Below are 22,511 nucleotides of genomic sequence, written 5' to 3' on the forward strand. Positions count from 1 at the left end.
AGTTTTAGAGGGGCAAATACGTAATTTTTAAGTTTTTGAAGGGTATACATGAAATTCCCCTTTTTTACGAAATGATATATATTCATAGTAATTGAAATTCCAAATTTTACTTTTACATACGTACTCACACAAGAAACATCCAGAAATCTTATCAACACTTAAAAAATGAAGATTTGTAACCGATACCATAAAATATTCAAACTCAAAGTAATTGGTATTCACATCAAATGACAATTTATATTCTTGATTACACATCGATCAAAGGATGATTTATAACATAGTATTGTAATATACATGTTTCTCATTAAAAAAAAAAAAAAAAAAAAATCAGAACGAACATCATTTTTTAAAAATTCCTAGCATAGACAGGCATCTTCATGGCAGCCTATTCATCGGTGATTACATCGCGTAAATTCAATTGGGGTTCAGCTAAGTTGACTTGGCTCGAAAGTGCATGAATCATTTCTTGTTGACGCTGTAATTCTAGATTTAATTAACCTTGCACGCTCAAATTCTCGTTTGAGCTTTTCACGTTGAAATTCTCGCTTTAGCCTAAATTTTAACCAATGCTTCACCTGATAAACGGCTTTTAAATTAGGTGCTTGAGATGAATTGAAGGATGAGGAAAAATCACGAGAAAGGAGGGTGACCCACAAAGCAGAGTTCTATGTCAGCTGATTAAAGTGGTTGTTCACAATTGCGAGGGAGCAGAGGTCTACGTGGTTCAATCGTTTCTTTTGGATGCCAATTTGCAAGATATGATGCCAAACATCATCAGGTAGGGATTCCATTTTTTGATCTTCCAAGTCGCTTCCTTCGGGGAAAAGATATATGAATTTGATGGATTATTATGTTGTTTGTATGCATTTTCTATTATTCCGATTCTTGTTAAGTAGTTCGTTTGGGTTGACATATTTTCTTCAAGAGGGTGAGAAGCGGTCTTCTTTCTTCACATTCAAGAAATAAAAGACTGGGACAATTGAGATGGTAACCAGGAGAATCAATTCAATATTGGGTTTCAAATTGACTTTAAATTTATGGGCTGGGCTGGGCTGGGCTGGGCTGGACCGAGATGTGGATGTGACCATTTTTTTCAAAATCATTTTCTCCTATTTTGATCTCAGCTGGAGAGGAAGTATTTATCTTAATCACACATAAAAGGGACTGTTAGAGTTCCTGAAATTACCTGCAACAATAGATATTTCTTTATTTACAGTTTTGGAAGTGCTGATTATCTGCAAAAGCAGCTGAATTTAAGTCTGTTAAATTACTAGGCATCTTTTGAAACAATGAATTTTCTTTTGACGGGTTGAAAGAATGAAAGTTACCAGGCGTAAATATGATATTTGATCTTTTAAAGGAACAAAAGAAAACATTAAATCCTGCACGCTTCTAATTATAAACAAGTTTTATTTCTAATCGAAAACTGTTAAGCATACTCAACATTTTACAGAAAATTAAAATCTTACATGATTATTGAAACTTCTCATAAGAAAAAGAAAAAGGTAAAATGGTAAACTTTACATATGCAATAATACATCATGTGCTATGTTAATGGCAAATTTATGGGATGAAAGTGGGGTCTTGATCAGCCGCCATAAACCTTGATCTCTTATCAAAGAATTGTGGTTAGAAAGATTTCACATGTCAATGGGACTGAACGAATTACTACACTGCAGTGTGCCATCTAATTTCTTCATAAATCTTTCACCTAACTAAGAATCTGTGGATTGAAGTTGTTCCTGCGTCACAACATACCTCCATGTCTATATAAGCGCACATTGTTTTGCTCCAATGCCATGAACAAAATTGGAGGAGAACAAGAAACAAACAGAAAGGAAGAGAGAATGGCTTCAAGATACTTCCTTGTGTTGATTGCTGTTGCACTTGTTCCAGTTGTAACAGCATGACAGAATCCTTCGGACAAGGCAGCAATATCGCAAACTGGTACAGTTATTAGCCTAAATTAACTTGCATTATTCATTTTACATGGCAGGGTAGAATCGCTCTGACAACCAAATATGTATGTATAAGTTGTAGGTTGCTGCTATTGTTGTTGGTACTGCTGTAGTTGTTACAGTAACAATAACAGCATGCTAATGATAACTGTGTTCTTGCCAATCAAACAGAGTTCTTTTTTTTTTAAAGTTTAAACCACTGTCTATATAAATTTATATAGACTTATTCATTGAACTTCACCACAAAATTAACTATAAAGGTAAAAGTATGTTTTATTTTTGCTCCCTTGTTTTTAAATATATAAATCTTTTTGACCCAAAAAACACAGATTAACTACTGGTCATATATCTTGCCACATATATATGTCAGTAGACTATATTATTCAAATTCTTATTTCTTAACTAATTCAGCATAACGAGCCTAAAAAAATACTACCTTACTTTGGAACTCATTTCAAGTCAACAGATCATAACAGTTCTCTAAACTATGAATTTTTGTACATTTTTTCATAGATCTTCCTCTGAAAGATGAACTGCATGGCATTCTCCCGAAGCCGCCTCTGCCTCCTGTGAAACCTCCCCATTGCTTGAATCTGCCTGTTACCGCACAAGGTACAGACATATATGAACCATTGCATTTAGACAATTTACCTTTGTGCCCTCCACCACCGGCTCCAGCCCCAAGTCCTACACCAGGTCCAGCTCCTACTTCAACTCCTACACCAGGTCCAGCACCTACCCCAGAGCCAACTCTAGCTCCTGCTCCAGCTCCCTCTTTAAGTTCCTACCATTAGATGGCAATGTATTACTATTCCAACAAATTATGTTATTTGCGAGCATGTTGGAAATAGTTTTAGAATTGAGTAGGAAGAATAATTGTGCTCGCTAGCGTTATTTCTAATTGTTGTATGCAATAATAATAAAAAAAAAAAAATCTAGTGTTCTGATGAATTTTAATATTGGGTTAATTCTCCGTTAGAGATTTTCATCTTTTTTTGTTTCTTCTTTTATTATTAAGTCGGACTCATATAGTCTGATTAGATATTTTTCCATTATGCATTTTAACTTGATCAGCTCTCAGCCCTTCATTCGGCAATTTCAGTTGGAGAAACAATTTCAAGAAATAAGAGGTGAACCTCACAGTTAGCAGTAAATTAATTAGCACCAAAACGGGATAAAAATAAAATTTACAACAATTTAATTACAACAAATTGATTAGCAAGCAAATACTGCATTAATTGGCAAGTCAATAAGGTTCAAGTAAAGCCCACTTCCTAAACTAATTAATCATATGAAGCATTTATTGTTTAGTACTTGTGATATCGAGATTAAAAGTACTGATATGAGAGTATGAGACAAAAAAAAATCACCCAAGTACTAGGGTAGGGGCTCTCAAATTGGAGAGGACGTACCATTCTAACTTCTAATTCCAAGCGCAATTAATATATATTTTTTCATTAAAGGATCCCGGTACACAGCTTCTTTTAAATCTACATCCCTCTTGTACCAGTGAACTAAATCCACGGTCCTAAATGCAGACTCTCTCTATCTTATTGCTCTCATTAAAGTATTGTTGTTAATTGAAGGTGTTTTCAGCTCTGGAATTCAGCAGTGATGTACCAGTTATCATTTATCAACATAGTTGTATGTAACTATGTATGGGATGGGCTACGCAGAGTTGGTGCTCCACGCCGTTATATTTTTATTTTGAAAATTCAAACGACCGATCCGTACCGTTAGATGTGATTTCCATATTGAAATGTGCTTGGAGACCAAATTTTACATTTTTTGGAATTTTTTTTTTATTTATTAAGTATTTTTGAAAATTGCTGATCCGATGATCCAGAAAATTTTACTGTTTTACTGTTCACAGAAATTTTGAAAAATACTTAATAAATAGTAAAAAATTTCAAAAAATGTAAAATTTGATCTCCAAACACATTTCAATATGAAGATCACATCTAATGGTTCGGATCGGTTGTTTGAATTTTCAAAATAAAAATACGGCATGAAGTACAAACACATTTTACTCCATGGAGTAGTGTAACTCATCTCACTATGTATATCTATTATCCATTTATCCTACAAAGTGTCTTTGTTTCTATTCTTTTTTATTTATTTTGATGAAATTTAATTTATTTATTTTCATATTCTGGCAGTGGCAGGTAAAATTGCTTAAAAAATAAAAAATTGAAAAAATTGAAAAAATTGAAAAAATTTCCATTTTTATTATTTTCTCTTGCTCAACTTGCGCATGATTTAGTTTTGAATTACTTCCATTGCGAAATTAATTACAACTATATGGTACATCTTTAATTCTTTTATTTTTATGATTACTAGACCACGTGCATCCCTAGAATTGTGAAAAATATGACATTTTCTACTATATTAACAAAAAAATATGCTTCAGATATTATCTATTTATTTCATTTAATATTGAATCTTTTCTTTTCAAATAGTATATATATTAAAATAGGGAAAATTTCTGGTGTACCCATCAAAAATTTAAAAATAGCTAATTTTCCCATCAAAACATCTTAATATCCAATATATCCATATAAATTAAACATTCTTTCTTCTATACCCATTTATTCATTAAATCTATTATTTAGTTATTTTAAAAGTTAAATAGACAAATATACCCCTTCTTTTCAAATGGAGATGTCCTTTTGAAGCAAGGTTGAATTGAACAGGAGAAAAAAGTGAAGAGACTCATTCGCTTTGATCATGGAAATGTTCTTTTCAAATGGAGATGTCCTTTTCAAATGGAGATGTTCTTTTCAAATGGAGATGTCTTTTTGCCTAAACTCATTCGCTTTGATCATGGAAACTGAAGGTCTCGGTATTTGGCAAAAGATGATAGCTGCTAATACAGTTGCACTAGAAATTAACTCTAACTGATCATTTGAGCAGTAAATCGTAGTGATACAAAGAAGCATATTTAGAGTTCGGTAGTTAGCTGACCAACCAACAAAGAGGATACCGGCCGTATACTCCAATAGTTCAATACTTGATAGAGCTAGAGTGTATAGAATACTTAATACTAAGGTTGATAGTGCTAAAGGAATGAAAGCCCATCCTAAAAGACTAAATAGCTGAAGTTTCATAAGGAAAAAAAAAAAACTCACTCTGCAATTCGCATGGGCTGGGAAGAAGATAGAGGGAAAGAGTTTTTCAAGAAATTACTGGGAAGAAGAAAAATGCCTTGTTCTAATCGAGACCAAAAATAATGTCTTGATCTAATCGTGATTTTGGAAGATTTGTTGGCAGAATTGACTGGTCAAAGAGTTTAATTAGAGAAGAAATGAATAAATGGGTATAGAAGAAAGAGTGTTTAACTTTCATGGATATATTGGATATTAAGATGTTTTGATGAGAATATTGGCTATTTTAAAAGTTTTGATGAGTACAGTAGAAATTTTTCCATTAAAATATTGGAATACATATTTTAATTTAACATCTCTTCCATAACAAATAACAAGACAAATAAATTTTAATAAGATTCATATAAACAAGCAAAATTGTTACGGCGGGTTCATAAATCTGCTTGCAGTTATTGCCACATTCAATTATCTTGCAATAAATGCACATCCTCTTGCATACCTTTTTTTCTTTAACTCTTTAACAAAAGAAACCTTGTTAATAAATTAATTTTATTAATTAGCAATGGCATCCATCTTTTGGGGTAAATTTTTGATAAGTAGAAATTTTGTAGAAACTTAAATTCGTGCGAAAATTTTACAATATAACACTGAAACTGGTATTTTTCTAACTTAATTCACCATCAAATTACAACTCCCTTTTGACCAAAAGCACACACTTCCTCAAGATTTAAAACATCGCCATCTAATCCTACAACCCAATTAATCTATTCAAACTAAGCACTGGTAAACTTGGTAACAGCTTTGGTCCCCTCAGAGACAGCATGCTTGGCCAGTTCACCTGGGAGCACAAGCCTCACAGATGTCTGGATCTCACGAGAAGTGATCGTGGGTTTCTTGTTGTACCGGGCAAGTTTGGCTGCCTCCGTTGCCAACTTCTCAAAGATATCATTGATGAAGGAGTTCATGATCGACATGGCCTTGCTAGAGATACCGACGTCAGGATGAACCTGCTTTAACACTTTAAAGATGTAGATCTTGTAAGTCTCAGTGCTCTTTGCCTTCCTCTTCTTCTTCTCCCCTCCCTCCTTCGGACCCCTCTTCTTCTTCTCAGCAGGGGCCTTCTCCGCCTTCTCTGGCTTCTTCTCCGCCGGCTTCTTCTCTGCGGGCTTCTTCTCTGCTGGCTTCTTCTCTGCCTTAGGAGCCATTAGAACTAACAGCGGTAAGGTTTTCAAATAATTGTGAATTGTTTGAAGGGGAAGAAGAGATTTGATTCGAATTTGAGCTGGATTTGATTCGTTTATAAAGAGAGAGGGAAAGGATGGTGATTGGTTGGTGGAAGAGTGCTCGGATCGATGAGGTGGCGGGAGTAGATCCGTTAGACGATCGTAGTTTGAACGGTGATGGAGGATTTGGTGCGGTCAAAAAGGGCGATATAATGTAATATTTCTGGTGGGCCGACATTGGGCTACTATTTTGTATACTTAACTGGGCTGGGCTATGTATTTGCGGGCAACCTGTTTAATTAACTCGGCTCGTGCGTGTAACACCTAAGTTCACCAAGTCTCTTGTGAAATCAACGCTAAAATCTATCGGATTGATTTCAAACGACGAATCTAAACCGTTGAAATCCTTCTACATTATGACTGATGCATTTATATGTATAATTTTTAAAATTTTAAATTAATTTTGTATAGATTCAAGTTGTCAAAAGACGTTCAAAAAATGAATACATTAAAATTAATTTATAAACATTCTAATTTTGACAACTTTAGTTTAAACTAAATTAAGTCAAAATTATAAAATTTTCACGAATTACTCATAAAGTAGAATGATTTCAACGGTTTGAATTTGTCGTTTGAAACCAATTTAATAGCTTTTTAGAGTTGAGTTCATAAAAAGACTTGGCGAACTTAGGAACACCCTACTTCCACTCAAAATAATTCTTGTAATTTATCTTTTTTCATCTTCTATAATCTTATTCGGAAGCAAGATTAATGCTCCTCTTTGTTCCCTCCCTTCTCTACCTTACCATTTATTCACCTCCATCAATTAGCAATCACATTTAGATTTGTTTATGGTAAAATAAAATTTGCACGTTGCATCATCAATTACTCTTTTTTAATATAGATTATATTCTGGACTATTAAAAAGAATCAACCCAAGAAAAATTAGACTAGTCCAACTTTACAACCTAATATATATTTTTTTTGGTAGACCAGATTTATAATATTGCATTTAAGCTGATGAGTTGAAAGCAATAATTTCTGAAGGAAATGTATATCATATACGTACCTTGCAATGTGAAAAAAGAAATCACAGTTATTATAAGTTGCAAATTTACCATTTTCTCTCTTCGATTCCTCCACCATAGAAAATTGTTATGCATACTCAAACCTTTTAAAGAAAATCAAAATCTTACGTGATACGTGAACCTTCTCATAAGAAAAGAAAAAAAAAAAGGTGAAATGGTAAACTTTACATATGCAATTATACATCATGTGCTATGTTAATGGCAAATTTATGGGACTAAAACTAGTGGGGTCTCGATCAGCCGCCATAAACCTTGATCTCTTAACAAAGGATGAGGTTGTGGTTAATTAGAAAGATTTCACAAATAAACTTTTCACATGTCAATGGGACTCAATGAATTACTACACTGCAGTGTGACATATTTCTTCATAAATCTTTCACCTAATTACTAAGAATCTGTGGATTGAAGTTGTTCCTGCGTCACAACATACCTCCATGTCTATATAAGCACTCCTTGTTTTGCTCCAATGCCATGAAGAGAAGAGAGAATGGCTTCAAGATACTTCCTTGTGTTGATTGTTGTTGCACTTGTTCCTTTTGTAACAGCACGGCAGAATCCTTCTGACAAGGCGGCAATATTGCAAACCGGTACAGTTATTAGCCTAAATTAACTTGATTATTCATTTTACATGGCAGGGTAGAATCGCTCTGACAACCAAATATGTATGTATAAGTTGTAAATTGCTGCTATTGTTGTTGGTGCTGCTGAGTTGTTACAGTAACAATTACAGCATGCTAATGGTAACTGCGTTCTTGCCAATCAAACAAAATTCTCATTTTAAAGTTTAAAGTTTAACCCAATGTCTAGATAAAGTTAGTAAGACTTATTCATCGAACTTTACCACAAAATTAACATACATACATAAATTATGAAGGTAAGTATGTTTTATTTTTGCTTCTTTTTTTTTTAAATATAAAAATCTTTTTGACCCAAAGAACACTGATTAATGGCCGGTCATGATATATCTTGCCACCAGGGCCGGCCCTGACCCAGGGTACCCAGGGCGATGGCCCTGGCCCCAAAAGCCAAAAGGGCCCCAAACCCAAAAAAAATATATATAGGTTAAAACAGAAAAGGTAAAAAGGATAAAACCTATGGACAGCCGACGGCTCAAATTAATATATTCGTTTTTTTCGTTTCTTCAATCTTCTACCTAAATTAAAGGTTTACAATCCTTTAATTTTGTTATTTCCTATTTTTCATTTCTTTGTTTCTTTATCCAAAAAGTTTCTTGTTTTGACTTTTGAATAACTTCCCAACCCAATAGCAAAGCAACAGCCGACAGAGTAAAAAATTATTGAACATCTAGTTCTGCTGTAAGAAGAAAAATATCTGTAAATCTATTCTTGAAAACTTAGTTCCGCCGTAGAAGAAAAAAAAATCAAAAATCTAGTTCCGTTGTTCTTCTCTGCAAATTAATAAACGAGGGAAAAAGAAATTAAGAAATCTAGCTCTTCTCTTCTCACGAGTAGCGGTCGCGGCAGCACGGCAATACGGCAGCGACTGGACTTGGTGTCCAAGGCAGCGGACCGCAGCCTCTGAATTGGACTGCCTCTACCTAATTACCTAGGTTCTATCCTTCTATTATTTTGTGTTATTTTTTAATTTAAAACAATGCTTCCTAGAAAATATGCATCAGGTAACGAAAAAATAAACAAAAAAAGAGAGGGAGAAGAAAAAATAAAACCCCAAAAAGTTATATTAAAAAACTTTGGAAGAAAATTAAACTACATAATGAGTCTTTGAAAAACCAAATTAAAAGTGACGTGCGCGAAGAAACAAGAAATGTATATGAAAACCAAAATCAAAATGAGGTAAATGCAAAGGAGGTAAATCAAGAAACAACAAATATGTCTGAAGATGAAAATGAGGTAAATGAAGAAATAACAAATGTGCTTGAAAATGAGACTAGTAAAAATAGTGAAGAAATTAATCATGTGTCTAAGTACTTAGATTCTTCGTTATCTGTAAATATATATGATCCTAGAGATTCTAATATTAATTTTCCCAAGGATTATTACAGTAGGGGATTCTCTACATATTATTTTGATCAAAATTAAGAAATAGAGAACTTATTGATAGGTATATTAATCGTTAACTCATTGTATATGTTTTATTTTGAGATGTATTGCTTTTGTGTCCTCCCTATTTTGTACGATGTATTGACATTTAAAAAAATATATTTATATTAATATCTCAAACTTTTCTCTCGCCCCAGGCCCCAAAATCTTCAGCACCGGCCCTGCTTGCCACATATATATGTCAGTAGACTATATTATTCAAATTCATATTTCTTAACTATTTCAGCATAACAAGCCTAAAAAATACTACCATACTTTAAAACTCATTTTAAGTCAACAGATCATAACAGTTCTCTAAACTATGTATTTTTGTACATTTTTTCACAGATCTTCCTCTGAAAGATGAACTGCATGGCATTCTTCCGAAGCCGCCTCTGCCTCCTGTGAAACCTCCCCATTGCTTGAATCTGCCTGTCACCGCACAAGGTACAGACACATATGAACCATTGCATTTAGACCATTTACCTGTGTGCCCTCCTCCACCGGCTCCAACCCCAAGTCCTACACCAGGTCCAGTTCCAACCCCAACTCCAACACCAGGTCCAGCTCCTACTCCAACTCCTACACCAGGTCCAGGTCTAGCTCAAGCTCCAACACCCACCACAGCACCAACTCTAGCTCCTGCTCCCTCTTTAAGCTCCTAGTGTCTCCTACCATTAGATGGCAATGTATCACTATTCCAACAAATTATGTCATTTGCGAGCATGTTGGAAATAATTTTAGAATTGAGTAGGAAGAATAATTGTGCTTGCTAGTGTGATTTCTAATTGTTGCATGCAATAATAAGAAAAAACATCTAGTGTTCTGATGAATTTTAATATTGGGTTAATTCTTCGTTAGAGATTTTCATCTTTTTTTTTGTTTCTTCTTTTATTATCAAGTCGGACTCATATGTGATATTTTTTTCATTATGCATTTTAACTTGATCAGCTCTCAGCCCTTCATTCGGCAATTTCAGTTGGAGAAACAGTTTCAGAGAAATAAGAGGTGAACCTCACAGTTAGCAGTAAATTGATTAGCACCAAAACCGGATGAAAATAAAATTTACAACAATTTAATTACAACAAATTGATTAGCAAGCATAGGGCTCCTCATGAGCCGAGTTGAGTCCGAGTTAAAAACTCCAATTTGAAATCAACTCACGAGCAACTCGAGTCGAGACAAGTCAACTCATGACTCATAATGTAGTACATACTGAGACAATCTAATTTAATTATAACAAAAGAAATATTACATAGTTTACTAAAATAATACACAATTAAAGCAGTACATAATGAGACAATAGCCAATACATAATTAAAAATATCAAAAGTATTAAAATAGTACATAATTAAAAATTACCAAACAGATAAGATTTACTCGTTTGAGAAGTGATGATTTTTTTTTTAGTTTCAAGTAACAATACGATAGATTGTGGAAACTTTATATTAATATGTCGATATTTCTAGTTAATAGATTGTGGATCGAAACCTTATATTGTTTCAAGTAGCAATACAATAGATTTGATGTGAGTTCAACCGAGTTGATTCCAAACCAAATTGGAGGTAACTCCGATTCAACTCATAAATCAACCAAGTCAGTTTCAACTCGAGTTACTAGTGAGTTGAATCCGAATTAATTCCAAACTGAGTTTCGAGTCGTGAGCTTTTTGTTCACCCCTAAGCAAGCAATTACTGCATTAATTGGCAAGCCAATAAGGATCAAGTAAAGCTCACTTCCTAAACTAATTAATAATATGAAGCATTAATTGTTTACTACTTGTGATATCGAGATTAAAAGTACTGGTACGAGACAAAAACAAATCACTCAAGTACTGGAGTAGGGGCTCTCAAATTGGAGAGGACGTACCATTTTAACTTCTGATTCCAAGCCCAATTAATATATAGAGTAGAACTAGGGTGCTCTTAAGCTCACCAAAGTTTTGGTGAGTTTGACTCTAAAATTTATCAAATCGATTTCAAATGACGAATCCGAACCGTTGAAACCCGCCCACCTTACGTGTGATGCATCTACATGTGAAATTTTTACACATTCGAATTAATTTAGTATAAAGTCAAGCGGTCAAAAAACGTTCAAAAATGAATGCACTAAAATTAATTTATTAACCTTCTAATTTTGACCGCTTGACTTTATACTAAATTAATTCGAATGTTTAAAAATTTCACATGTAGATGCATCACACATAAAGTAGGCGGATTTCAACGGTTCGAATTCGTCGTTTGAAATCGATTTGATGAGTTTTAAAGTTAAGCTCACCAAAACTTTTGTGAGCTTAAGAGCAACCTAGTTCTACTCTATATACTAGGGTGCTCTTAAGCTCACAAAAGTTTTGGTGAGCTTAACTCTAAAACTCATCAAATCGATTTCAAACGACAAATCTGAACCGTTGAAATCCGTCTACCTTACGTGTGATGCATCTACTTGTGAAATTTTTAAACATTCGAATTAATTTAGTATAAAGTCAAGCGGTCAAAATTAGAAGGTTAATAAATTAATTTTAGTGCATTCATTTTTTGAACGTTTTTGACCACTTGACTTTATACTAAATTAATTCGAATGTGTAAAAATTTCACATGTAGATGCATCACACATAAGGTAGACGGGTTTCAACGGTTTGGATTCGTCATTTGAAATCTATTTGATAAGTTTTAGAGTTAAGCTCACCAAAACTTTGGTGAGCTTAAGAGCACCCTAGTTCTACTCATATATATATATATATATTATTAAAAAGTCCCGGTACACAGCTTCTCTTAGATGTTATTCTCAAGAATTGGGACTACATCGTAAAATTTCTCAATTGACAGCTGCTGCCAATTTTTCAAAAAAAAAGAAAAAAAAAAGAATTGGGACTACATCCCTCTCAAAAAAGATAAGAGCTTGTGCCAATGCACTAAATCCACCATTCTAAAAATTAATAATATAATACGTCCTTTTCTCTATCTGTAATAAATGCAGACTCTCTCTATCTTATTGCTCTCATTAAAGTATTGCTGTGAATTGATGGAGTTTTCAGCTAAGGAATTCAGTACTGATGATCTGGTACATCACTTTGTATCTATCATACTACAAAGTGTCTTTGTTTATATCTTTCTTTTATTTTGATGGAATTTTTTTTTTTGGATTGTGGCTAGTGTATTAATGGTCGGGCGGGTACGGGTACCCCGGGTATACCCGGGCACGGGTACGGGTATGTCTCGGGTACGGGTATGACGGGTACTAGGGTATACGGGTACGGGTATGTCGGGTATTTTTTTCAAAAATCATACCTTACCCGTCCTATACCCGTACCCGTGTACCCTTGATGGGTAGGGCGGTCCGGGTACGGGTAGGGCGGGTACGGGTTTTTTTTTTTTTTTTTGCTGTTTTTTTTTTCTGATTTTTTTGTTTCTGTTTTTTTGTTGGTTTTTTTTTTTGCTGTTTTTTTTTAACAGTGTCGTATAAATGTTATTACGTATTTATAATTCGACTTTTAAAATATGAATAATTCAATATCAAATAGTGTGTATATATATACATAAAATTATCAAGTCACATCTTTATAATTCCTAAATAATTAAAATTTGTAACTTATATATATAAATTATTCTTGCCAAAATTTGTATGTATAGTCGGCTAAGTACAAATGTATTTATTTATTTCTTTACACGAGTCATTTTATTTTATTTTTAAATTCTCATTCTAATTATTATTGCAAAATCGGATCCGTCTCGTTCTCCCCTTTCCGAAAAGTCGAAGAACGCGTGAATCCGACACTCGTAGCCCAAGTTATAGATGTTTGAAGTTTTTTCTTACCGTAGAACTTTGAAAATTCATAAGTAATTGTAGAAAAATCCAAATAAATTGAAATTTGTGTCAATTCTGTGTATTTTTTAATGTTATAATAAAAAGTGTTATGCAATTCTAGTGTATCACATTTGTGTCAATTAGTGATATTTGACAAATTATTTAGTTTCACTAAAACTAATATTTGAGTTTATTTTTGTTATCTTTTTTCTTCCACTCTTAAACTCAACAGTTTCATTACTTAATTTGAAAATTGTCAAATATCACTTAATATTTAATCAAATAAATTCAAAAAAAAATATTAGCAAAACAATTAATTTCCATCATTGAAGAGAGCAAAGACAGAGATTCAGGCATAAAAGTGATTTTTTCATTTGAGAATTAGAATATTAAACTATTTTCAGATTAGGACAATTGATTTTGTCTAAAAGAACTATTTTATAGATCAAAAGTTGATCAATTTCTAATATATTTTTTAATTTTAGGATATTTTTTTCTGTTTTTTTTTAACAGTGTCGTATAAATATTATTACGTGTTTATAATTCGACTTTTAAAATATGAATAGTTCAATACTTCAATATCAAATAGTGTATATATATATACATAAAATTATCAAGTCACATATTTATAATTCCTAAATAAATAAAATTTGTAACTTATATATAAAAATTATTCTTGAGAAAATTTGTATGTTTATTCGGCTAAGTACAAATGTGTTTATTTATTTCTTTACACGAGTCATTTTATTTTATTTTCAAATTCTCATTCTAACTATATAGTTTCATAATTTATTTATATCTTGAATTTTTTAGTTTACATTTTAAATTGATAATATATTTTCTAAACGTTCATTTATTTTTAATAGGTTAAATAAAATATAAATAAAAAATATCTTAAATCAATTACTTTAAAACAATAAAATATAAATTAAAAATTTAACCTATTTAAAATAAATCTAACATTTTTAAAAATAAATCTAACCTATTCAACATAAATCTAACATATTCAAAATTAAATCTAACCTATTCAAAAATAGATCTAACATTTTCAAAAATAAATCTAATCTATTTAAAAATAAATCTAACATTTTTAAAATAAAATCTAATGTAACATATTCACAAAAATAAATCTAACATCTTTTTTTAACCTATTAAAAATAAATCGGAATTTCAAAAATAAAATCTAACCTATTAAAAACAAATCTAATTACTTCACATATTCAAAAACATAAATTAAAAAACCAATTTTTTTAACCTATTAAAAATGAATCTAACATATAAAATAAAAAAACAACAGAATTTAAAAAACAGAAATTAAAACAGAATTTAAAAAACAGAAATGAAAAAACAGAAATTTAAAAATAGAAATTAAAAAACAGAATTTAAAAAACAGAATTTAAAAAAACAGAAATTAAAACAGAATTTAAAAAACAGAAATTAAAAAATAGAAATTAAAAAACAGAAATTAAAAAACAGAATTTAAAAAAAAGAATTTAAAAAACAGAAAGTAAAACAGAATTTAAAAAACAGAATTTAAAAAACAGAAATTAGAAAAAAAAAAAAAAAAAACAGATTTAAAAAACAAAAATTAGAAAACAAAAAAAAAAAAAAACAGATTTATAAAACAGAAAAAAAAAACAGAATTTAAATGGGTTGGGGGGAATTTTGAAAATTTTGAAATTTTGAATTTAAAGGGGTACAGGTACCCATGTAGGGTACAACGGGTACGGGTACCCGGGTAGGGTACAACGGGTAAACGGGTACGGGCACGGGTACACGGGTACGGGTATGGTCAGGTACGGGTATGGTAGGGTATTTGCCCAAAAAATCGAGTCTGGCCCTTTTTTTGCCCATACCCGTGTACCCGAGTACCCGACCTATACCCAGGCTAGGGCACATGTACACGAGCAGGTAGGGCGGGCATGCCCTAGGCGGACAAAATTAATACTCTAATTGTGGCAGTGGCAGGTAAAATTGCTTAAAAAATAGAAAAGTTCCTCCTTTATTATTTTCTTCTTGCTCAATTGATCATGATTTAGTTTTGAATTGCATCCATTGCGAAATTGAATACAACTATACAGTACCTCTTTAAGTTTTTCTCATTACCAGAGTCCAGAGCACATGCATCCCAAGAATTGTAAAAAATATGATATTTCCTACTATATTAACAAAAAATCATGCTTCAAATAACATCTATTTATTTCACACACTATTGAATCTTTTCATTTTCATCCCTCATTTATATGTAGGAATAATTCAATATTTGAATATATATTTTAATTTAACATCCCTGGAGCAAGACAAACTAATTAAATTGCACCACTAATGGTGTCAGTTTGGATAAGATCCATATAAACAAGAAAAATTGCTATTGCTGGTTCATATATCTGCTTGCAGTAATTACCACGTTCAATTATCTTGCAATAAATGCACATCCTCTTGCATACCTTTTTTTTCTTTAACTCTTTAACAAAAGAAACCTTGTTAATAAATTAATTTTATTAATTAGCAATGGCATCCATCTTTTGGGGTGAATTTTTTATAAGTAGAAATTATAGAAATATAAATTCGTACAAAAATTTCCCAATATAACAGTGAAACTGGTATTTTCTCTAATTTAATTTACCATCAAATTACAAAACCCTTTTGACCAAAAACACACACTTCCTCAAGATTTCAAACATCGCCATCTAATCCTACAACCCAATTAATCTAATCAAACTAAGCACTGGTAAACTTGGTAACAGCCTTGGTCCCCTCAGAGACAGCATGCTTGGCCAGTTCACCTGGGAGCACAAGCCTGACTGAGGTCTGGATCTCACGAGAAGTGATTGTGGGTTTCTTGTTGTACCGGGCAAGTTTGGCTGCCTCTGTTGCCAACTTCTCAAAGATATCATTGATGAAGGAGTTCATGATCGACATGGCTTTGCTAGAGATACCGACGTCAGGATGAACCTGCTTTAACACTTTAAAGATATAGATCTTGTAAGTCTCAGTGTTCTTTGCCTTCCTCTTCTTCTTCTCCCCTCCTTCCTTTGGACCCCTCTTTTTCTTCTCAGCAGGGGCCTTCTCCGCCTTCTCTGGCTTCTCGTTCACAGGCTTCTTCTCCGCTGGCTTCTTCTCCGCTGGCTTCTTCGCTGCCTTGGGCGCCATTAGAACTTACAAAGGGAAGGTTTTGGAGGGATTGTGAATTGTTTGAAGGGGGGAAAGAGGAGATTTGATTCAAATTTGAGCCGGATTTGATTCGTTTATAAAGAGAGAAGGAAAGGTAGGTGATTGGTTGGAGGAAGAGTGCTCGGATCGATGAGGTGGAGGGCTTATATCCGTTAGATGATCTTGGTTTGAACGGTGATGGGGGATTTGGTGCGGTCAAAGATGGCCAGATAATATAATATTTCTGGTGGACCGTAACTGGGCTACTATGTCGTTTGCTTAACCGGGCTTTGTATATGCGGCCAGCCTGTATAATTAACTCAGCTCGTGCCGTCTTGCGTGTACTATGTGATTCGCTGCAAAGTTAAAAAGAGAATAAATTTCATAGATATAGATAAAATAATTCTTATCATTTCTCTTTTTCATCTTCTATAACTTTATTCGAAAGCAAGATTAATGCGAATTCGTATCCTCTGCATTAACTCAAAAAGTAATCTTTTGAGTTAATGCATATGAACCCTCCGATCAGCTTGAAGTTTCGTGCGGATTAATTCTGCACCGCTATTAAAGACCTCCGACATTAAAAGCGGAAATCAGATGGACTCCGTTTACAATTAGACGATCGAGATGCATCAACTTAAAAGATACTCTTTTGAGTTAATGCAGACGATGCGGACTCGATAAATGCTCCTCTTTCTTTCCTCTCCCATCTCCATCTTACCATCTATTCACCTCCATCAATTAGCAATCACATTTTTATTTGTTTATGGTAAAATAAAATTTGCTCGTGACGCACCATTAATTACTCTTTTTTATCTCTTTTTTTTAATTCTAACTAGATTTTATTCTGGGATATTGAAAAGAAACAACCTAGGAATTTTGGGAACTGTTGCAAAAATTATAATATTGTATCAAGCTGATGAGTTGAAAGCAACAATTTCTGAAGGAAATGTATTCCGTGCATGTACTTGCAACGTGAAAAAAAAATCATAGTTATTATAAGTTACAAATAAGAAAATAAATACCACAAGAAAATGCTTAACAACAAAATATAATTATAACTATTTAACCCAAACAATATTTTTAGCAAAAAAATCCGTAAATTTCACACCACCACTGCATACAAGTGCACTGAAATTACCCCATTTCTTGCACCTAAAATTATATCCTTACACTAATTATAACAAAAAAAAATTTAATTTAATAAAATTATACAGATAGAGCTATTTTGTAGAAACATATTTTCTCTTCCTTTAATTACAATTTTACAGCTTTATTAATTTCCTTTTGGGAGAGAGGATAATATATATCCATAAAAAAAGTTTCTCTGACCTCCGCCCTGCAGCAATTAATATTGGATCTGTTAAAATTTGCAACCCATTTCATTTGAGAACATTAAATCAGGAAATAATTTCGAATAGCAAACGGCTATTAGCCGTTAAACTATTTCCTTGTAAAACAAACCCTTCCCTTCCTCTAAACAACATATAAACAAATCATCATAAGCTCAAGCATATCCATTGAAAGATTTTCTCTCCGATTATCCCCATCAAATCTCTCCATTGGATCCTCATAATCTACCAAGATAAAACAAATATTTATTAAATCATGTTTACCAGTTCAAGCTCAGTTGAAGGCAGTTCCAGCAAGAGATGCGCAGGCTGCAAATATTTAAGAAGGAGATGCACTGAAGATTGCATTTTGGCACCGTATTTTCCAGCAAATAATCCTGAGAGATTTGAATATGTTCACAAAATCTTTGGAGCTGGAAATGTAGCTAGGATGTTAAAGGTAACTATTTTAATTACTTCTCTTCGTTCGTCTATGTATGTAGAAATTTGATATAAATAAGGGGCATAACTATATAATATTAAATAGGGGGCCGGGGATGAGGTATAACTACTATGATAAAAATATTACAAACCAACTTTTTTTTTCTGTTACAAAAGATCTGTATAGGTACTATTTTTATGTATGCAATTATTTTTTTTTATAAAAGTATAATGAAATAATAGGTGCAATTAAGAAATATGAGTGATTGAGTGTATTCCAATTTTAATATAAGAATTTGTGTGGTCAAGTATTTAAAAAAAAAAAAAAATCAACGTTGGAGTCCATGCATGTAGGGAGAATGCAATATAAATCGCCCAAGAAATGAATGTTTTATTCTTAATTGCGACCACAAAATAATTCCGAGCAGTGTTCTTATTTGAAAGATTAAATTGTGACAAATTGACAATGCTCATGAAATGAAGGATTCAAGTTTTTTCTCATGTAATTATTAACACACCCAATTGGATCTTTTTCCATTTGAGCAAAAGGGGAAATCCTTTTGATAGTTCTTTTGACCAATTAATTATTATTTAACTTCATCAAAATGTGTTATGATTGTAAAATAATTGACCATGTTAGTTGTTTATTATCAATTTATCATCATTGCATCAAAGTGTATTATAACTGTTTTTTATATTCTTCCCCCTGAAATTCAATATCACTTAATTCATTATTTACTAGTTAATTAATTTGCTGTCTGATTCGTCATATATGGTTAGAAAATATTCCGATTTGCATTGCAACAATAGACTATTTAATTCATTAATTACTAGTTAATTAATTTGTTGTCTGATTCCTCATGGATTTCAACGCTTTGTACAAAAATAAAGAATTTGAAATTTTCTTGCAATCTGACAACTGCTTCGTGACATGTAGATGCTCCCGGTCGATGAGCGAGCACATGCGGCAAATTCACTTTCCACGGAGGCATACTGGCGAGTGAAGGAACCAGTCTATGGAAGTACAGGTGTTGTGATCCGCATTCAACAAGAAATATCAGTCATTCGATGCGAGTTGGCAAAAACTCTCGCTCAAATATCCATGTATGAAGCGCAAAATGCACCCGAGCAGCAGCAACCGCTGCAACCCCCTTTGCTACAACAAGGTTCTCTCGGTGCACAAGAGAACATGTTCGTGTTTGAACCGAATGACCCGTTTAGTTTTTTTTAAAGTTAATTTGCATGCAATTGTGGTGTGAAATTTCACGGATTTGTTTCGCTGGTATACTATTCACATTTTTTTTTTTTGAGTTCAAATAGTTAGGGTTAGATTTTAGTAATTAAGTTAAAAATTGTCTTGTGGTACTAATTAATTTTTGTTATCTTCAGCTTAAATTATATTTTATTTTATTTTTTCAACATGCATGATATAAATTTCCTTCAGAAATTGTTGCTTTCATATATCATTAGCTTAGATCCAATATTATATTTTCGGCAACTGTTCTCAAAATTGCAAAGTGAAAGGCCCAATTTTAATCTGGTCTACCAAAAAATATTAGGTTGTGTCTTTTCCGTAGCCTAGAATAAAATCAGGTAGTACCAAAAGAGAATAGTGGTGTGCCTCGTGCAAATTTTAAATACCAAAAGCAAATTTAAATGTAATTGATAATTGATGGAGGTGAATTGAATCAGACTGCGGAGTAGGTCAGATGGGTCTGATCTCCATTGGAACTACTTAGGAATTCGATGAGCTTCAAAATCGTCTGATCTGGTTTAAAATTCGTGTACTCCACTTTAATAGTCATGCATGCTCATGTCAATTTTCTTACGTATGAACCTTAAAATAATTTTAATACCTATTGAACCTAGTTCGTTCTCAGTGAACAAAATGGTAAAATAAATCTAGAAGGGAGAGGGACAACGAGGAGCATTAATCTTGCTGCCAAGTTAAAATTATAGAAGATGAATGAAGGTGAAAAAGTTAAATGATAAGAATTATTTTATATGTTATCTTTGAAATTTACTATCTTTTTCCTAACTTTGAAGGAAATTTCATGTGTACTTCTCAAAAACTTCGAAATTACGTGTTCCTCCTAAAAATTCATAATATCATATTTACCCTTCTAAATTTAAAAAACTCACAAATTTTTGCAATTTATTAACTTTTCTATTAAAGCTCATTTTAAACTTTAGAAAGTACAAATTTTAATTTTTATTAAAAAAGATACAATTACATAATCAGTATATGATGAGGCCCAATGCCAATATGACCCCCTAAGCTTTCTCCTATGACTTGAAAATGACCCACCTATGGCCAACTCGACCCGGTTAAGGCTGACCCATATGGATTAATTAAAGAGTCGACTCAGACTCAACCTGGTTAAAACTAGTGATATTTAAGTACTAAATTCCAACAAACAGCAAAAAAAGTACTAAATTCCAACAAAACAGTGATATTTAAGTACTCATTTTTTTCTCTGTTTGTTGGGTTTGCTTCCTTCATTAGTCCTTTTCTTTTATTTTCAATTTCTTTCATCTACGGCCTAAATCGCTGCCATGTAAACTGGAGCATTCTTTCATTATTGTCTGACATACTGGAGATATGAGTTAGCTTTTCTTGATGATGAGGCAATGTACTGGCATGTACCAGGCTACCAGCAATTGGTGGTATGTAATCTCAATGAAAGAATACAAGATGTCAGCTGTACCTTCAAAACTTTTCTCCAAATCGCCAGTCAACATAAAAATCTAGTCATAGTGAGGTTTGCAATAGAGAACGCCATCAAGGAACTATATATTGCATATACGAGCAGAGTTAATTAAACAGGCTGGCCGCAAATACATAGCCCAGTTAAGTAAACAAAATAGTAGCCCAATTTCAGCCCACCAGAAATATTATATTATCTTGCCCTCTTTATCCGCACCAAATCCTCCATCACCGTTCAAACTAAAGATCATCTAACGGACCTAATACCTCCACCTCAGCGATCCGTGCCGCTTTGATCCAACCAATCACCATCCTTTCCCTCTGTCGTTATAAACGAATCAAATCCCGGCTCAAATTCAAATCAAATCTCTTCTTTCCCCTTCACAAAATTCACAATCCCTCCAAAACCATACCTCTGTAAGTTCTAATGGCGCCCAAGGCAGAGAAGAAGCCAGCGGAGAAGAAGCCCGTGAACGAGAAGCCAGAGAAGGCGGAGAAGGCCCCTGCTGAGAAGAAGAAGAGGGGTCCGAAGGAAGGAGCGGAGAAGAAGAAGAGGAAGGCAAAGAACACTGAGACTTACAAGATCTACATCTTTAAAGTGCTGAAGCAGGTGCATCCGGATGTCGGTATCTCTAGCAAGGCCATGTCGATCATGAACTCCTTCATCAATGATATCTTTGAGAAGTTGGCCGTGGAGGCAGCCAAACTTGCCAGGTACAACAAGAAGCCCACCATCACTTCTCGTGAGATTCAGACATCTGTGAGGCTTGTGCTCCCAGGTGAACTGGCCAAGCATGCTGTCTCTGAGGGGACCAAAGCTGTTACCAAGTTTACCAGTGCTTAGTTTGAATAGATTAATTGGGTTGTAGGATTAGATGGCACTGTTTCAAATTTTGAGGGAGTGTTTGTAATTTGATGGTAAGTTAAATTGGAGACCACTAGTTTCTGATATATTTCTTTCTTTAGCAGTAATTGGAGAAAATACTAGTCTCAGTGAAATTCAGTAAGAATTTAAATTTCTTATACATGAACAAGGTGTAGCAATTTTGCTTTGTTTATATGAGTCTTATTAAAACGTATGACATCAGTAATGCAAGTACGTACATTGTCAGATTGATGAAAAGGCATTGTAAATTATTAATTGTGCTTGGAATCAGAAGTTAGAATGGTGAGTCCTCTCCAATTTGAGTCCCTATTCTAGTACTTGGTGGATTTCTCTTGTCTCAGTACCTTTTTTTGAGGAAATCATACCAGTACTTTTAATTTCCATATCACAATGACTAAACAATGAAAATTTATATATGATTTAATTAGTTAAACAAGTGGGCTTTACTTGAACTACTTGTCCTGCCAATAATTAATGCAGTAATTACTTGCTAATCAATTTGTTGTAATTTTTTCTTCTCTCATTTTGGTGCTAATCAATTTACTACTTACTGTGAGGTGCACTTCTTATTTTTCTGAAATTGGTTCTCCAACTGAGATTACCTAATGGGCTAAGAGCTGAGTCAGTTGACATGCATAATGGAAAAATATCTCATATGACTATATATGAGTCAGATTTGATAATAAAATAAAAAACAAAAAGATGACAATTGCTAATGAAAATCATTAAAATTCATCAGCACACTGGAATTTTGTT

The 22,511-nt window shown here is 33.1% G+C and overlaps 3 protein-coding genes and 1 pseudogene across 4 annotated transcripts; 2 read left to right on the top strand and 2 right to left on the bottom strand.

The window, feature by feature from the left end:
* Positions 1-5,710: 5,710 nt before the first annotated feature.
* On the bottom strand, positions 5,711-6,329 carry LOC144560457 (histone H2B.5-like). 2 transcript variants are annotated; one of them, XM_078309660.1, is made up of 2 exons: positions 6,241-6,282; positions 5,711-6,189 (listed from the first exon to the last, which is right to left on the bottom strand). In XM_078309660.1, exons 1-2 carry the CDS (start codon positions 6,265-6,267, stop codon positions 5,836-5,838), a joined length of 381 nt encoding a protein of 126 aa, XP_078165786.1. In that variant the 5' UTR covers positions 6,268-6,282; the 3' UTR covers positions 5,711-5,835. The 2 variants fall into 2 exon arrangements, with proteins under 2 accessions (XP_078165786.1, XP_078165785.1); XM_078309659.1 differs by having other exon boundaries at positions 5,711-6,329.
* A 9,466-nt stretch (positions 6,330-15,795) lies between these two features.
* On the bottom strand, positions 15,796-16,476 carry LOC144560459 (histone H2B.11-like). Its single transcript, XM_078309661.1, has one exon. The coding sequence runs from the start codon at positions 16,388-16,390 to the stop codon at positions 15,959-15,961; it is 432 nt and encodes a 143-aa protein (XP_078165787.1). The 5' UTR covers positions 16,391-16,476; the 3' UTR covers positions 15,796-15,958.
* A 1,522-nt stretch (positions 16,477-17,998) lies between these two features.
* LOC144560279 (LOB domain-containing protein 23 pseudogene) lies at positions 17,999-19,393 on the top strand (annotated as a pseudogene).
* A 1,828-nt stretch (positions 19,394-21,221) lies between these two features.
* Positions 21,222-21,948, top strand: LOC144560836 (histone H2B.4-like). The gene has a single exon (XM_078310069.1). It carries the CDS (start codon positions 21,297-21,299, stop codon positions 21,711-21,713), a length of 417 nt encoding a protein of 138 aa, XP_078166195.1. The 5' UTR covers positions 21,222-21,296; the 3' UTR covers positions 21,714-21,948.
* Positions 21,949-22,511: the final 563 nt, after the last annotated feature.

The sequence above is a fragment of the Carex rostrata genome, chromosome 10 (assembly GCF_964058835.1).
Source record: "Carex rostrata chromosome 10, lpCarRost1.2, whole genome shotgun sequence".
In the NCBI taxonomy this organism is placed as follows: Eukaryota; Viridiplantae; Streptophyta; class Magnoliopsida; order Poales; family Cyperaceae; genus Carex; species Carex rostrata.

Coding starts and splice junctions, on each gene's coding strand:
- LOC144560457 (XM_078309659.1), bottom strand. CDS start 6,267: ATGGCTCCTAAGGCAGAGAAGAAGCCAGCAGAGAAGAAGCCCGCAGAG.
- LOC144560459 (XM_078309661.1), bottom strand. CDS start 16,390: ATGGCGCCCAAGGCAGCGAAGAAGCCAGCGGAGAAGAAGCCAGCGGAG.
- LOC144560836 (XM_078310069.1), top strand. CDS start 21,297: ATGGCGCCCAAGGCAGAGAAGAAGCCAGCGGAGAAGAAGCCCGTGAAC.